An 18,736-nucleotide genomic window follows, 5' to 3' on the forward strand; every position below is an offset into this window, starting at 1 on the left:
TGGACAGTCTACGTAATGCTAGGTATTTGAGTACGATAGATTTAAAGGCTGCCTTTTGGCAGGTGCCATTAGATGATTCTAGCAAGCCGAAAACAGCGTTTGCAATACCAGGTAGGGGATTGTTCCAATTTAAGGTCATGCCATTTGGCTTGGTCAATGCCTCGCAGTCACAGCAAAGACTAATGGACATGTTGTTTCAATCTAAACATGAAAATGTGTGGGCATATCTAGATGATATAGTAGTATGTTCGTCATCCTTTGAAGAGCATTTAAATTTACTGCGTTGGGTTACGGGTGTCCTTAAAAAGGCCAACCTGACTGTAAATATGGAAAAATGTCAGTTTGCCAGATCTTCGTTGAAATATTTAGGATATATTATTGATAGGGAGGGGTTAAGGACGGACCCGGATAAAGTTTGCGCTATCCTAAACTTTGCCAAACCGAAAAACATTAGGGAACTTAAAAGGTTTATCGGATTGGCGAGTTGGTATCGCAGATTTGTAAAGGACTTCTCTGAAATAGCAGCGCCATTGCACCAGCTAACTAAAACAAAAGGGGTTTCAAAATTTAAGTGGACACAGGAAGCGGACAAGGCGTTTCTACAATTGAAAACACTTCTGACCACTACTCCAGTTATTGCATGTCCAGATTATTCTAAGCCATTTTTCATACATTGTGATGCATCCAAGAATGGAATTGGAGCGGTGCTATGTCAAAAATCAGATGACGGGGACCAAGCAGTTGCATATCTGAGTCGTAAACTTAATAAGCATGAAGTTAAGTACTCTACATCTGAAAGAGAACTATTGAGCGTGGTCTTCGCGATAGAGAAGTTTCGGCCATACATTGACGGAGTTCACTTTACGATAGTAACAGACCACAGTGCGTTACAATGGTTGCACAAAATGAAGGACCCTCATGGGCGTTTAGCTCGGTGGGCAATGAAGCTCCAACAATTTGATTTTGATGTGGTGCATAGGCCAGGCTCTTGTAATGTAGTCCCCGATGCTTTGTCCCGGTCGTTAGAGGTTAACGCTATCAAGATTTTGGAGAAACATAAAGATATATGGTACAAAAACAAGGTTAAAGACATAGAATCTGGGCGTGATCAAGATCGAAGCTGGATGGTAGAAAACGGCCTACTCTTCAAGTCGGTGCCATTGAAGCAATTCCCGACTTCCGATCGTTGGAAAATATTTGTACCTGAAAGTTTAAGAACAGACATTTTAAGGGAATCCCACGACTCAACCACTTCAGGGCATTTTGGTGTTCGGAAAACGCTTTTTAAAATCAAACAAAATTATCACTGGCCTAACTTGCTGCGAGATGTTAAAGATTACGTGAATAAGTGTGAAACTTGTGCCAAAGTAAAGGTATGTCAGCAACCATCTTTTGGGAAAATGGGACGGTACAGGGAAGTTTCCGGGCCATGGCAGATCATCTCCGTAGATTTGATGGGACCGTTTCCTAAGAGTAGAAAATGTAACACGATGTTACTAGTTTTGACATGCTGGTTTAGTAAATTCACTCTATTATTTCCCTTACGCACTGGAAAGGCAGACAAAATTTGTGAGATACTAGAAAGTCAATTCTTGCTCTTCGGGGCGCCGGCAGCTATTATTTGTGACAATGGCAAGCAGTTCACATCGGAAGCCTTCAAAGAGGTGGCAGACAAGTTTAATGTAAAATTATGGTTCACACCAAATTATCACCCACAAAGCAACCCTACGGAACGGGTCAATAGAGTAATAGGCACAATGATAAGCTCATATGTAAAATCAGGGAAACATTTCGACTGGGATGTACATCTCAGACATTTAGGTCACGCCATTCGAACGGCGGTTCATGAAGTTACGGGATATACGCCGTCTTACTTGTTTTTTGGTAGGGAGACGAGTGTTGCACCTGTAAACCAGTTAGAGAATATAAAGGACATTAGGGACATACTACCGATCAGAGATCAGCAACTATTTTTAAATCAGATGGAAACGAGAAATAAAACTTATAAAGAAGTTGAGAAAAGGTTGAAGATGTCGCATGATCGTAGTAGGGAATTTTATAATGTAAAACATAGATCAGCCGATTTTAAAGACGGTGATATTGTTTGGAAACGGACCAAATACTTATCTAAGGCCACACAAAAGTTCATGTCGAAATTGGCTCCCAAGTTTGAAAAGGCGGTAATCACAAAGAAAATATCAGAGAACGTTTACCGCTTGAACAATGCCTTCGGTAAGGACATTGGTACTTGGCACGCTAAGGACTTGAAGCGGTATTAAGATTTTGAAAAAAAAAAAAAAAAAAAGTGCTCATATTTTTTTTTTGTGAGGATGGGGATATTTGATATGAGATTCTAGTAATCGTTAAAGATTTTATTAACAACTAAGTAACCAGCCACAGCGCAGCGGGCGAACAGCCGTCTGCTTGCCGCGTAGTAGATAGGATGTCGCAGGTTCGATTCCCACTCATGAAAAGTCACATTTTATATTTTGTAATTTATCCTTTTAATTTGGCATAGGTGTCGATTTAAAATAGGAAACGAGCGCATTCGCTAATTGACATCGTGTGTGAGCGGTTCAGTGTTAAAAAGATGCAGCAACTACCTGCATATGTGATATTGGTCAATTTGTGATGTAGATATAAGTTCATTTTTGGTATCTTAATTCGGAAATCGTGTTGTGCACAAATGGAAGGGGTAAGTGCTAGGCTTAGACGATATAAACGACTGCCCATTGCAATTTATACGTGGCGTATTACAATAGTCTTTTATTTGTTGATAGCCTAACGCCACGCCCTTCTACCGCGGGACCTTAAAATAAGGACAGACAACATTGTATGAACGAACCCTGAGATAGTCTGAGGCTAGCATCTTTGGTGTGGAAGGGAGCCTGATTTATCACCCTAATCGAAGTCCCTCCTGGCGCTCAACTGTATGAATAGCATAAATAAATTGAATTATTAAATTGGACTTTTATGTGGTTCACCTTAACTCCAGCATCTACCTGCACTCACGGACCTAAGGAACACATAACAACAGTAACTAGAAAACAGCTGATAACTTTCAAACAGCTTAACCGATTTTCTTGGATAATAGCTATATATAAGAACACTTTCGATCAAGCCACCTTTCAAACAAAAAAAACTAAATTAAAATCGGTTCATTTGTTTAGGCGCTACGATGCCACAGACAGATACACAGATACACACGTCAAACTTATAACACCTCTCTTTTTGGGTCGGGGGTTAAAAAATAAGCTATAATCGTTACCTTTTATGTGAGAGCCAGCAACCTTTGTTAGTACATCTCAAACACGTTATATTCTATATTTGCCTGTAAAGTTTTCTCATTACAAACAAGGGAATACCCATTTTTCGGGACTTCGGCATTAATATCAAAAACTATAGGCTCGAAGGTTAGGTTCGATACACATAAGATTAAAACTAAAAGCTTGAGTCATCGTTGTCATCTCAACCAATAGACGTGCACTGCTGGACGGAGTGAAAACTAAATTCATGCATTAGCGCATCATTCAATTCCGTTCCACTAGCCTGCATGCGCCCACTGCTGTATAAGCCTTTTCAAGAGCGTACCACCAAACACAGTCGTCCGCCTTCCTCACCACCTGCTCCTCGACACCTTCTTCAAGTCATCGGTCTAGCGGTCCAGCGAATGTTGTGTAAAGGCGTTACCGCAACCTATTGGCATAGCCTACGTATGTATGTACCTGTCTTTGAGCTTGAGGTTGAACATGAGACTGTCCAATTCACAGTGCCCTGTTAATGCCCGCATTAGAGTGTGTAGGTTTATCCTACCCAGCGCTAGTGCATCCGAAGCAGCATTCTTATCGAAGGATTGGATCAGAGTCTTAGTTTATTCCTGGCGATTTTTTCACAGAATAAGTGTATCGTAGTAGCAATAGGTTAACAGGATTAGCTCCCTCCACAGAACTTTGGAATCATGAAAAGTGGAGTCTTGTCAGTTTTCTCCCAGGTACTTGCTATGGGTCATTCAACGCTGTTTCTTCACTGAGGACTTCAGTATCTATTGATCCTTCGAGCTATGTGCCTATAGCCTATTGCCACTTCAGCTTCACGGTATGTAGATCTATGTCGGTTTCCTTGGTTGTCCTCATTTTTGACTTGTTCACATAGAAATACTCTGAGCATACCAAGTTCTCTCCTTTGCCTGCTGAGTTACCCTGATCTTTCTTAAAACTATGTTTCAGAACTGAAAGTCATCACTGGCAGCACGCATTGTTCGGAGACTTTAGTTTTTAGCCACTGAGGAGCTTTGGACGAAAATATATCACGAGTTCCACGCTTCCACGTAAGCTGCAGAGTGGGAGCCATGGCTTCAATAATGATACAATAATAATAATACTGTGTTTCCTACCAATTACAATCCGGGTATCTTTAAAACAAGAGTGAATAGGCACCTTCTAGGTAAGCGCGTCCCATCTTAGACCACATCATCACTTTCCATCAGGTGTGATTGTGGTCAAGCGCTTACCTATAGTGAATAAAAAAAAAAAAACTTAGACTTCAATGACATTCCACTTGCAAGTCAATAGTAACTAACTAACTAAGTTATACTTCCCACGTAAACCCGCTATAAATACAAGCAGCTTATTAAAGTGCTACGGCGAGGCTTTATCTGTACAAAGTTTGCAAGTTGGCAGATGATACTACACTTAATACCTTAGGATCTAACTATCTCCATAACGTACTCGTGGGTACTTTTGTTTAGTTCTTTCTAGGTATTATTTTTTGATTACTCGCTAAAGTTTTTCTATATTATGCCTACTATCCTATATCAATAATATTATGTGATACTAAGTATGAATTACTTGATTCCATAATTAATTTAAATAAATAAATGGAGTTTGATTTCAACATTTTGCATTTTGTGTTCATCATCTAAATAAGGGTCTGGTTTTACCCTTGTGCTTAGATTTGACCCTCGACGCCCAAAACTCCTACACCTCAAGGTTTACCAAAAAGCTATGGAGGACAGCAAGCTTGGATTAAAACTAGTAGATCGCGTAAGAAATTCCGCTAGATACGTTCCAAAACACGAGTAGCCGAGGTTGGCCTTAAAGCCGTTTTATTTAAATGGGACTGGGTAAATCATGTATGCTGTTAGTGAGTGAAAAATCTACTAATTTCTGGACTTTCCAAAATCATCGATGGCGTGGCAGACCGAGGCGACGTTGGTGTGATCAATTAGATAAACCAGTTAAGTGGGCTGAAAAGTCATAAAATAACACGTTGTAGAAAATCGGAGGGAGGCCTAGTCATGGGACGATTCAAGTATATTAGATTAGCTTAGATTTAAACCAGAATTCTATAGCGGGGAGAGCATTGAAGAGCCATTTTATTAAATGATGCTTCTTTGATTTGTGATCTCACTTACTTTATCTAGATGCTTTGCTACTCTTCCACATTCCCTTATTTCAGGTCGTTTCTGCTACGTACCTGCAAATTTTGGAACCCGCTTCCACTTTTTGTGTTCCCTCAAAATCACACAATCAATATAAGGCTTTTTAAGCAAATAAACACATATCTATTCTCTAAAGCCAGTAACATAATAGTGTTGTTTATGATGCTGCAAATATCAAAGGGCCGCTCGCCTGGCCTGCTCGCTTGTTAGATATTTAGGTAATATACATAAAATCTACACTTACTAATAAATAAATAAATATTTGAAGTGTCTGTCTGTAATTTAGAAATAACTACCTTTTATTAAGCACATATGGTTATCTGAACTGTACCATAATCACACGTTTTTAAAATGTTTGTCTGTCTGTCTGTTTGAACGGGCTAATATTCGGAACGGCTGGACTTATTTTGACGAGACTTTCATAGACAAGTAAAGGATTAACCAACGAGTAACATAGGCTATTTTTTAACTGACTTTCGAAAATGGAGGAGTTGTGTTTTTCTACCTATGTACACTGATATCTCCGAGATTTCTGAACCGTAATTTTTTTTAATCCATAAAAGAACTTTGCGACATTGTTTCATAAGAAATTTGGATTTCAATTCTTCAATCCTGATGCTGCAGGAGACCTGACCACCAAATCTGATCGGATTTAGAAACTGTCGGTTATAAATTGATATTGAAGGCATCTATACCAAGTAAAGACTTTGTCGTTGACCTCGAGGACCCAACTCTTCAACCCTGATGCTTTAAGGAATTGCATTCCTAAGCCCTGGTGATCCCACGGGATTTTAAAGGATCATATGTTTAAATATTTTGACGTTTGGTACAGAAAAGCCTTACATCCCGAGGACGGAGTATTACTGATAAGCTAGTTTTATCCTGAAAAATCAAAAGTTCCCACGGATTTTTGAAAACCCTAATCCACGTGAGAGAACTATCGTCTAGTTTAGTATTTAAAAAACTCAAAATTTAAAAAACCCCCGACAAAAAACCTCTATAAGAAAACTAGAAAAGAGAGTAACTTTCAAACGGCTGAACCGATCGATTTTCTTCGATTATAGCTAAGAACACTTTCGATCAAGCCACCTTTCAAACGAAAAAGACTAAATTAAAATCGGTTCATTCGTTTAGGAGCTCCGATGCCACGTTACACCCATTAAACTTATAACACCCCTCTTTTTGGGTCGGGGGTTTAAAAAGTTACAAAATATTTTGTAAAAATAATACCTAGATATCTTGTAAGTTTGTACAAAATGATATTAACATTTTCTCCAAAAAAAACCACCATTTATGAAATGGAGTAGTTACAATCTTCAGCAATGATAAATGCGACGCAAAGAGATTCTGCTTTTTAATTAATTTACTTGACGTATAAACATTTCTTAAAATAAGTTTACTCATAATATATTAATTTAAATCTCTTTTAAGACGCTGACATCAAAAACAAACAACCTGGAACTTAAAAATTAAATTCATATCTACTTTGAAGTTGTAAGTTTAGAAAAGAAAAAGCGTTATCTTACCTACCCCCGACAAAGTATTTGAGTTTTCCAAAACATCATTTTCAAATAAATAACTATGTATTTAGGCAACGTCCATCTTGACATTTGTCAATTGACATAATATTATGAACCTAACGGTTATCTAACCTTCTTTTCTACAAGAAAACTAGAAAAGAGCTAATAACTCTTAAACGGCTGAACCAATTTTTTTGGATTATAGCTAAGAACACTCTCGATCAAGCCACCTTTCAAACAAAAAAAGTAAATTAAAATCGGTTCATTCGTTTAGGCGCTACGATGCCACAGACAGATACACAGATACACAGATACACAGACACACAGATACACAGATACACACGTCAAACTTATAACACCCCTCTTTTTGGGTCGGGGGTTAAAAATACGATTCAATGTTTATTTATTTATTTAAACATCTTTATTTTTAAGGAAATTACAAAGAGTAAGAATACAGGATACACTTAAAAAAACAAATGGCGACATTATCACTGCAGTGATATTCTTTATTTGAATTTAGGTTTTTTAAAAATTCCGTGGGGACTCTTTGATTTTTAAAAACCTAAATGCACGAAGTCTCAGGCATTAGCAAGTTGCCCATATTATAAATGTGAAAGTGTGTTTGTTTATTGGTTTGTCTTTCAATCATGTCGCAACGAAACAACGAATTGACGTGATTTTTTAACCCCCGACCCAAAAAAAGGGGTGTTATAAGCTTGACGTGTTTATCTGTGTATCTGTGTGTCTGTGTATCTATCTGTGACATCGTAGCTCTTAAACTAATAAACCGATTTTAATTTAGTTTTTTTTTGTTTGAAAGATGGCTTGAACGAGAGTGTCCTTAGCTATAGGTACTCCAAGAAAATCGGTTCAGCCATTTGAAAGTTATCAGCTCTTTTCTAGTTACACACTTGTCGGGGGTGTTATAAATTTTTAATTTACACTTGTTGCATGAATTATTTAACTATATTAAATACTTTACTTTTCATCCCGGAAAATCAATCTCACGGGATTTTTAAAAACCTAAATCCTCGCGGACGATTTCGCGGGTATCAGTTAGTTAGTAGTAAACAACGATTGGCAGTTAACTTAGTAAAGCTATACCCAGCATGAAGCACTAGCAACTAGCCTAGACTCGCCGCCGAGGTGGACGCCCGTGGCTCGACGTGATCCGCCTACCAAGCGTCCCTCCGGCCAGAGCTGTATTTGCTTTTTTTTATTACCACATCCATATTTCAGGAGCAATACCCACAGCAATATTTGTGCGCAGTGCGCGCTGTAATGCGTGCGTGTCGGGAAAGATGATTTGGTCCCTCTGATCAATATTCCTAGCAAAACTTAGAAAACCCAAGTGAATTGTTAATAGAAAGCGGACGTGGTTGCGGGACGGGCACGAATTCGGGACCCTGTTTACGAGTATCTTTGTGGCTGTAAATTCCGGCACACAATTGAAATTGAAAGTGTTGGTAGGACATTGAGTGTCGTCGTACCTTTATAAAGCTAAACGGTTTTGATTCATACCTTTTGATATTTTGAATTCAGTCGACATATCACACTAATATTATAAAGGAGAAAGTTTGTATGTGTGTGTGTGTGTGTGTATGTTTGTTACTCCTTCACGCAAAAACTACTGGACGGATTGGGCTGAAATTTAGAATGGCAATAGATTATACCCTGGATTAGCACATAGGCTACTTTATATCCCGGAAAATTAAAGAGTTCCCACGGAAATTTTAAAAAACCTACATCCACGCGAACGAAGTCGCGGGCATCAGCTAGTTTACCTAAATAAATAATGAATATTCTCTTATTTGAGGCCATAGCGCAAACCAAGTACACTAAATAAAACACAGCAACATACAGAAAAATAATATAAACACTAATAGACTTAGATAAATATACTTACCTAAAATACGGCTTTCTTGCATTTCAACCGAGAAAACCACGTGAATTTATTTTCAAGGCTCAATTTCTGGACCGATCTTATACTTCTTATGAGCTTGTCCATACAATTGTAAATTCCAGCTGTAAATTCCGGCACCGGAAATTGAAAGTGTTGGTAGGACATTCAGTGTAGTCAAACCTGAATAAAGCTAAAGATGCATCCCTATGATTGATTCTAAACGGTTTTAATCCATGCCTAAGTACTGATATTTTTAATAGTCTGCCTATTTGTTTGCACGCCTGAATTTCTGTACCTATTTCTTACGTGCTTCTCCATACAAATGTTTTTTAAGTAAAAAGAGCGAGCAGATGGGTCATCTGATGTTAAGTGATTACCACCGCCCGTGAATATTTGCAGCACCAGCGGAACTGCCAATGCGTCGTTGCTCTTTCAGAATTTTTTTGGCTCGCCCCTTGAATATCCCCATGTTGTAATGTAGTGGGAAGTGGGAATACCACCGATGGCAGTAGATTCCACAGTTGGAATGTGCGTGGAAAAAGTTGTTCACCGATTATTTGTTGTTCTTTTTGTAAAATTAAGCTAAGTATGGGTTATCTATGTCTCCTGGTGTGAGGGTGACTCCATTGAACGCCGCCGCGTAGAGCTAAGTGGTGGGCATCCAGAGGGCAATGAAGGTCGCACATGTGAGGCACCGACCAAATTAAGTCTGCTTATTTTCGCAAATTGCCCCTGGAATTTCCCATTTGACAGCGCCTACCACAGCGCAAGGAAGATCGTCGAATTATTATATTTTTATCGAGCGAAACCGCAGGCTGGCGCTAGCAAGCTATATTAACTGCCACTATAGTTTACACGGCCGCGTTGTGCATCAATTTGCATAGCTCACACCTACGGCTCAAGCTTGGTTCGCACAAGCTTCCGTGGAATTAGGACATTTGGACTCGAGCACCCACCTCACGTCTCACGCTCTGAATATAAAGCAAACCAGTCCGTGTACTGTAACATACGCAACTAATAATAAACCCCTTTGCAAATAAACCGGCGGTTATGACTTTTTTTATTACATCTTCATCATTATGTTCGACCATCGCCGGCTACCATTTAAACTTTAAGAGTGTCTGGAGAGGGTTGCCTCGATACTAAGTGTCAGGCGATGCATGATGTGATTTCTAATACCATTCCGAAGAAAAAGATTAATTTTAAAATTAAACTTTACACTTTGAGGTAAGATTATTTATTATTTACATTTGCGTGACCTGTTATACGCAAAGCCACATGATCCAAATTATAGTCACTGATCTTTCCTTCCTGTGCATAGAAACTTTCAGCTTTTATAAAATAACGAAGGTCTGGCACGCCCTGGCTCTATCTCTAGGTAATTGTTTTCACGATTTTGTAGACCTTAGAGCAACAATATGGAGTAGATCAGTAGATAGATAATTTGATATTTCCCAGCTTTTTGCTGCTCAAAATTTTGGAATTATTCCCTGAATATTTTCGAGTACAATATAAAGAGAATTCGAATATCACATTTTTCATCAGACTTCGCTGTACGAGTAAGCTATCACATCGTAGCTTTCGGGTACATTCAAATGTGGCGCGAATTTCCGTTGCGATATTACTAACAGTTTCGGATTATTCTAACAAGAGTGGTTGAGCATACTAATGTGATTGTACATGGGATGATGCGAGGGGCTTCACACTCAAACATTCCTTATTAGGAGCAGCACAAAGATGAAAATTGTTTGAAAATACTTTCAGTCGTTTGCGGTCCGCCGTATGTGTGTCGGATATTTAGCGCAGTATAGTATTGTAGATAATAAACAGATATTATTCCGGACGTGATTTATTCGGGGGTAGGTTTAAATGCAGGATTTTGTACGCGACTACGGACTTTAGTGGGGTTTTGATGTAATTAACACCGTGGTTAACAACTGGGATAAAAAATCTGAATGAGTGTTAGGGCCTGTTTCACAACCTCCGGTTAAACTTTATCTAACGAATAAATTTGACGTTAGGACAGCTTTTGTTTTGGAAATTTGTCAAAATATCAAATTTGTTCGTTAGATAAAGTTTATCTGGTGGTTGTGAATCAAACACTTAGTATAATTGAATGCTAATTATTGACGTCAGCTCTATCTCTTAGTATAAAATTAAGTATGATCCACGTTTGTCTATTTTTAATTAAATAGAGTTTTATCGCCACCAAGAGCGCCACCTCGCCAACAAACTGGCCCACCAGTTTGGCGAGCTGTAATATTATAGATCCTTTGTTAAATTATTTTGATTAAATAAATTTAAAAAAATCGACATTTACGGAAATGTTAGAGAATCCTGGAATATTCCAAAAACTTAGAAATCTCTCAAAGCTCAGTTCCAAACCGTTGATCATAGTGGTGCGACTGTCCGTCCCTATCACGGTTCCAGATCATTCAATTCTTTCCGGGTAATAGTTAATTCCACTACCTACTCATATTATCCTGGTACATAGGATACCCGGAAACTCTGGAAATCCTCAAATTTTCGGAACCCCCTAAGAACTTGTCTTCCACGCTTTATCCAACTTCTTCAAAATCCAATTAGCAAATAATATAGTAAAATCAGTAAACCTACCGCTTGGACCTACCGCGGATATTTCTGTTCTACTCTGCTGTAAGTGAAACTTTTTTTTTTAAAGAATATTAGCCATGTAAAATGATTAATATTCCCCTTTCCTCTCCCACTAAGCGTCAGGCTTGTGCTAGGAGTAGGTACGACAATAGTGCAACGGGCGGAGTTTGAACCGTCGACCTTTCGGTTTTCAGTCCACTCCTTTACCGGTTGAGCTATTGAGGCTCAAACCTTTAACCATCTCATAATATTCTGCTACATTTATTGTCCGGAGACAGTGTAAAATCTTGGAAATCCCAGAATATTAAGCAAATAACTCTCTCTTGGATACAAACCATACAATATTTTCTTCCCTTTAAAAGCCACGGTTTCGTACGAATGAGGTCAATCTGGACTATAATAATAATAAACAGATCTCTATGGTTCCCAAAATTTAGGTACCGTAATTATACAACTTAATTAACGGCAACCTTATTTTGTGAACCTAGATTGTGCCCAAAAGCTCTTATAAAGATCCGCATGCGCGTCACCGACATGCATAATGTTAGTAATGGTTTTAATTTTCAAACAAGGTAGTATATAATAAAGTAAATAAAGTACTTAATTTTCAATTAATAATTGGTTGGTGCCTTAAATTGGTTAAAGCCCACTGAGAGTTTTGCCTCTATCATTTGTATGGGACTACATAACGAAGAGAGCGCTACACTACGCGTAACTGCTTTTCCCAGTTGACGGATGTCTCCAATAGCTTCCTCACTCTAGTTCACTCTGATAGTGTGCAATAACAGTATTTCTCTTGTTCCAGTCTGCCACCAGTTCTCCCGCGGCGTGGTGTCGATGCTGGGTGCAATTCCACCGGACTCCTTCGATACGCTTCACTCTTATACCAACACCTTTCAAGTGCCGTTTGTCACCCCATGGTTCCCTGAAAAGGTATCTATATTTCTACCGAAATAAATATTTTTTGTACTGTATTGTATATTTCTTATCTTTGACAACTTCCCTGGCGCAGTGCCAAGCGCTGTGGTCTTATAAGTGGGAAGTTTTGGGTTCGATTACTGGCGAGGGCAATTTAAGAATATATATTTTGTATTTGGTCTAGCCCAGCTAGTTATCACTTTACTGACAAGCCGCCAAGTGATTTAGCATACCGGTACGATGCCGTACCGGTATGCTAAATCGTGGGATATGAATAATGAACATGAAGGGTTCAATGAACGTGCCATAGCCCTTCCAAGTTAGCCCGCTTGATATCTAAGACTGTATCCTCACTCACTCACTTACCATTAGGTGAGATCGCAGTCAAGGGCTAACTTGTATCAGGATTTTTAAAAAAATTGCCTTGATTGGTGGACAATGGTCTATTTGACTACGGCTCGAGTGGTTATGGGCAGGGACTAGCGAGGAGTTGCACCAGAGATTGCAATCAAAGGGCTAACTTGTATCTGAATAAAAAAAAATAAAAAAATGTACCTATGATGAACAAAGTCTTGACTGACTCATCAACTTGGACCTAAAAGCTGAAATCCTGTATAAATAATTGTGTATATAAGTGTAAATTAAAAATTTATAACACCCCCGACAAGTGAAGCTTAAAGTAACTAGAAAAGAGCTGATAACTTTCAAACGGCTGTACCGATTTTCTTGGATTATAGCTAAGAACACTTTCGATCAAGCCACCTTTCAAACAAAAAAAAAACTAAATTAAAATCGGTTCATTAGCTTAGAAGCTACGATGCCATAGACTGATACACAGATGCACACGTCAAACTTATAACACCCCTCTTTTTGGGTCGGGGGGTTAGTAAAATAAAATAAAAATATGTTAGTATGAAACGATAAATATTGTGTGAATCGGTACATTTAATAAAATTCTAGTGAAAATATCTGAAGCGTGAACTCAAAGATTCGCTTTGAGCAGAAATGGGAGCACGGAGGTACTACCACCCACTTTGAAAGATCTTAGATCTTAGACTTGCATTCGACCATCTTACCCGTATGTAGCGAGGCAAGGATATTTTTAAAAATTAGTTTAAAATCCCGTACTTTCTACGAATATAAGCGTCACTCAGAAAAGCAGTTTACATTTATATTGCTGCGGGAATCCTACTAATATTATAAACCGATATATCGATAATTCTATGTTAGTTTATCGGAATATTGCACGCGTCTCCTCTCAAAATAAAAAGGGGGGCGGTGTGGGTTTGCCCTGTGGCGAGACTTCGTTAACAGAAAATATATTGAAAATCCTATGGGAGGAAATATTTGTTAACCCCCAACCCAAAAAGAGGGGTGTTATAAGTTTGACGTGTGTATCTGTGTATCTGTCTGTGGCATCGTAGCTCCTAAACGAATGGACTGGTTTTGATTTAGTTTTTTTGTTTGAAAGGTGGCCTGATCGAGAGTGTTCTTAGCTATAATCGGAGAAAATCGGTTCAGCCATTTCAAAGTTACCAGCTGTTTTCTAGTTATTACTGTAACCTTCACTTGTCGGGGGTGTTATAATTTTTTAATTTACACTTTTTTGAACTAACAATGTTGTGAGTACCCGGATCTTCGGTGTACGACTCAATTTCAAATCTTAGTTTTTAATCGATTTATCGTGATAGGTAATGAAAAGGTCTTAATTTGGACCGCCAAAGTCGGTCACCCATCCACGGCACTTATCGACTTGGATTGCTTACCTAACAAACGACAAATACTGCAATAGAAGTAGGTCACACGTTCCTCAAATATACTTGGAACTCATTTGATCTGATTTGTCCAAATAGAAGGTTGATCGCTTAAAGGCAAAAACGAGTCGATAAAGTGCTTGTAGCGCATTTGGTTGGTACAAAAAGGAAGGTATTCCACAATCTTTTTAAGTACAAGAGAATGCTTTTACTTCGTTCAGATCACGACAGACTTACGAAAATAGATTTCAAATGCTTCAACCGCATGCAATGTAGTAGGAGTACGCTATACGACGTTATACGACACAGTTCTTGAGCTTAGAAAGGCATTTCCGAGAAATATATCTCTAACAAGTTTTGTAATACACAATAAAATAACGAGTGTAAATTAAAAAATTTAACACCCCCGACATGTGAAGTTACAGTAATAACTAGAAAAGAGCTGATAACTTTCAAGCGGCTGAACCGATTTTCTTGAATTATAGCTAAGAACACTCTCGATCAAGCCACCTTTCAAACAAAAAAAAAACTAAATTAAAATCGGTTCATTAGGAGCTACGATGCCACAGACAGATACACAGATACACACGTCAAACTTATAACACCCCTCTTTTTGGGGCGGGGGTTAATTATTTTTTAATAAAACTACAAATAAAGATAGTAACCTATTCGTATTTAGAGATCCGTAGGAGAACCAGAGTAACCGACATATCTCAACGGGTTGTAAAGCTAAAGTGGCAATGGGCAGGGCATACTCAAGTAGTCTGAAAACCAATAGACGTTGATGTCCCAAGGTGGTGACCTGGTGAAAAACGATATAAAATGAATCTCAGGGAGTCGCTGAATTCAGGCGGCACAAGACCGTGGTGTGTAGAAGCCCTTACAAAAGACCTTTGTCCAGCAGAGAACGTATTGGTTGACAATTCAAATTCAAATTCAAAATATTTTTATTCAATAAGACTTTTACAAGTTCTTTTGAATCGTCAAAAGCATCTACCAAGCGTCAAAAGCATTCGGAATGCCTTTTTTTTTTCTCTCGTCTGACTTTACACTGATTAGCCAATGTCAAGTTTGCAGTTATTTACAACTTAGGGTAACTATATGTATAAGTATGGACTTCGTCTGTGCCGGCGGCGCCCGCCGAAATACACACGGCGTCCCCTTAGAGCGCTTCCCACTCAGTTCCACCACCAATAAACACCAGCAGAACACAAAAACCGGCCACTTCTAACAAAAAAACACTCCAAAAAGTCACAACACGCGCGCCAGCAAACGCCACCACAGACGAAGTCCTCGGAATGCCTTTCTTACCAATGATGATGAGGATTAGATACCTAGTTAATACAATTGCTAGCAACGAAGTTATAAGTGAACTTAGTAAGCGAAAAGTCCTCTACCGCGCCTGTTAGCATTTGCATAGGGTAATACTGGGAAAATATACCTAAGTCCTGTTTAGGCGCTAAGCAATTGTAATAAAATACAAGCATGTTTAGTGGTTTGCATGTTAGTATATATAAAATTGATTGTATTATTGGTTGACCAATAACGCCCGCCACTGGCCGACCATAATTATGCGCAGCTGTATATAATGCCATGTTAGCGGTCGCTACGGTTGCGGCCAGAATTATATGTTGAATTGATTATTATTTCACACAACTTGCTCCTTCTATGGCTTAAAGAAATCACTCACGGCGATCTGTTATAGCGATATGTTTTTGATTCTGGAGGCGGAAACAAGTTATCGGGCGCGGCTGACCAACGCGATCTAAACTGAACTTTACAGACTATCGTACGTAAGTAGCGGACGTAACCTTGGGCCATCCTTGAGCGCTTGGTCATCCGATAGAACTCTAGCCGTCGCGTCGTATCCTTAAGAGGGCTCTCTCCGTCACTCGTTTCATACAATCGTAGTTCCAATTTCATTTGAATATTAAGCAACCAACGTCCCTGAAATTTTGCAGACATATTCTAGAAACTAATATCTATGTCTGTGGTTTTCCAGATTTCTGTTAAAATATTCGGTTTGAAAGTTACGCGGTCTTAAACATTTACATACAAATCTTTGAGCCCCTGTAATTTTAAAACTACATATTTTTAGAAAAATCTAAAACACCACAGACGCAGATATTAGTTTCTAGAATATGCCTGCAAAATTTCATGAACTTTGGTTGCTTAGTATTCAAATGAAATTGGAACTACGATTGTATGAAGCGAGTGACGGAGAGAGCCCTGTTAACGACTGTGCAAAATTATATCTGTCGCAGCAGATAGTTTCCGCCTTCAATCGAGATTGACTCCCTACCTCATCGAGATTGGACTCCCACAACATGCAAGACTCTTGTACGGATATAGACAGAGCTAGGTCTTATACTTCTTGCGTTCAGTGGTTTCTAGAGCTCCATCCACCCAGAGAGCGGCCTTATAACAGTGAGTTTGCTGTTGAGCGTTCACCACCTTGAGAACCTAACTTCTACTGGTTCCTTGAGTTATTTATGTGATCTGCCACTAACCACTTCAGCTTCGCGAATTGTTGAGCTTTGTCGGTAACTCTAGTTCTTCTACTGATATTTGATTTCATTTCGTAAATAAACTCCAAGCATAGCTCTCTCCATCACCCCTTACGTAACCCAGAGCCTTCTTCATATAACACTTGAAATTAAGTGGTTTATGTAGGAGCGTTGAATCAGAATCAGCGTTGGGGCATCTGGTGCCTAAGTTTTTTGCCATAGAGGTTTGTATCTAGAGGGATAGAAGGCCCAACGACGTATTAAAACAAGCTGAGAGGCCTGTCTGTTCGGGATGTTGCACTGCTGTACAAAACTATAACACTAAGTAGGTACAATATATAACTATTATAACACAATACAATATATAACTATATATTGATGCCTCGAATAAACATTTTTCTGTTCTATTCTATTAAGTGGTAATACCCAGACGTGTCCGGCGTTTTATATTCTTCATAGATTATTATCTCCCGGTTTTACATTGTTTTCCTGACAGGAGCAATTTTGAATTTGTTCAGGTACGTGAGTAGCTTCAGCCGTGGCTAGTCACTACCGCAACAGTTGCCACAATGCAAAAATAAAAATAAAATGATGTGAATGCAGAAGTAAAAAAAATGTTTACGAAAGTAGGACAGTGGGAAAACATAACATTGCTCGAAAAGCTCGAAATAAAATCTCAGTACAGAGCACTTGAGTTTAAAATTACGAAACAAAAACAATTTTCAATGTGTTATAAAATAATACAGAAGTACAAGTACTAGCTATTATAGCAAGCGATATAATCAAGGAGGAACCTGGCCTGAAGTGAATTGTTCATATATAGCTTGGTTCTTATGTCATTAGCTATAAGGTGCATAATCCTGCAGTAAAAAATGAATTGGTATATTTAGGTTAAGTTCGCACTAGAGAATGGCTACGCGACTAAAAATTGCTTTACAGAGTCGACATTTTATTTTATATCTACGAAAATTCGGCTCGGCAATCAATTTAACTATTCATCAACCACTATTTACTTAGGAGATATTACATTATAGTGCATAATGTATTCATAACTCATTAGAGGCAATCCGACACGACCAGAGATCAAGTGTGGGTCCACTGCGTTAACAGAAGCTTCCCAGCATTTTACATACAGACGTAGTTCGGTTTCATTTGAATATTGACCAATCAAACTCGTTGACATTTCGTAGACACTATTTAATAACTAATATCTGTATCTATAGTTACTCGGGTTCAAAGATTTAGCCCGTATAACTTTGAAGCTATAAATTTTCACAGAAAACCACTGACAAAGATATTTTTTCCGACAACGAGTAACCAAATTACGTTTGTATGGATAGCGCTAGCGAGCACGCTAAGGTTACTGCTCCGAGTTCTCTAAGTTCTCTCCGAGACATGGGGATGTAACTATCAACTTCCCAGCTCCGGGCTAGAAGGTGCTAGTAAGGGTTCAGTGTCCTGGCTAAAAATCAGCGCAGTGTGGTCTTGTGTATCAAGTCCTACATCGTAATGCTGAGCTGGAACTGTTTTTGGGTTTGCCACACATAACACAGTTTGACATGACATGATACAATGCGGAAACGTACACAACGCGAATGTATACGTGCACACCGACACCATTTTAGTCGCGTAGATGTGCAAATATCGTGGATGGTAAGTAATCGTTACGCGGCTGACGTTCCCGCTTCGTAGTCATTTTAATCGCGCAAGTTTGGATGATGCTTCAGACCAACGAATCAGTTACATTATTATAGTACGACAAAAAGCCGCTAGTGTAGTCCTATCTTTAGCAAGGAATTCTACAAAAGTGCCTAAGCACGGTGGCATTCCATGCGAGCCAAGTCGCAGACAAAGCAGTTATTACTTAATTTAATAATTCCATTGAAATAGATTCCATGATACGATATTCCGGCGTTCCATTCTCGAATTTATTAATAAATTATATTAGGGAATTATTGAAAAAAAATTCTTTGTTGGCTTTTATTAATCTTTACTAGAAGATCCTGCGACTTCGTCTGCCTGGATATATGTTTTTAAAAATCTCGTAGGAGTTCTTTGATTTTCCAGTATAAAACGTAGTC

The 18,736-nt window shown here is 38.7% G+C and overlaps 1 protein-coding gene across 1 annotated transcript in view; it reads left to right on the forward strand.

The window, feature by feature from the left end:
• LOC123880516 (glutamate receptor 1-like) overlaps nt 1-18,736 on the forward strand; it is a 211,625-nt gene that overhangs the window by 111,107 nt on the left and 81,782 nt on the right. The window contains exon 5 of the mRNA XM_045928663.1: nt 12,282-12,409. Coding sequence (XP_045784619.1) covers nt 12,282-12,409 — 128 coding nt within the window. The remainder of the gene's footprint in view (nt 1-12,281; nt 12,410-18,736) is intronic.

The sequence above is a fragment of the Maniola jurtina genome, chromosome Z (assembly GCF_905333055.1).
Source record: "Maniola jurtina chromosome Z, ilManJurt1.1, whole genome shotgun sequence".
Classification (NCBI taxonomy): domain Eukaryota; kingdom Metazoa; phylum Arthropoda; class Insecta; order Lepidoptera; family Nymphalidae; genus Maniola; species Maniola jurtina.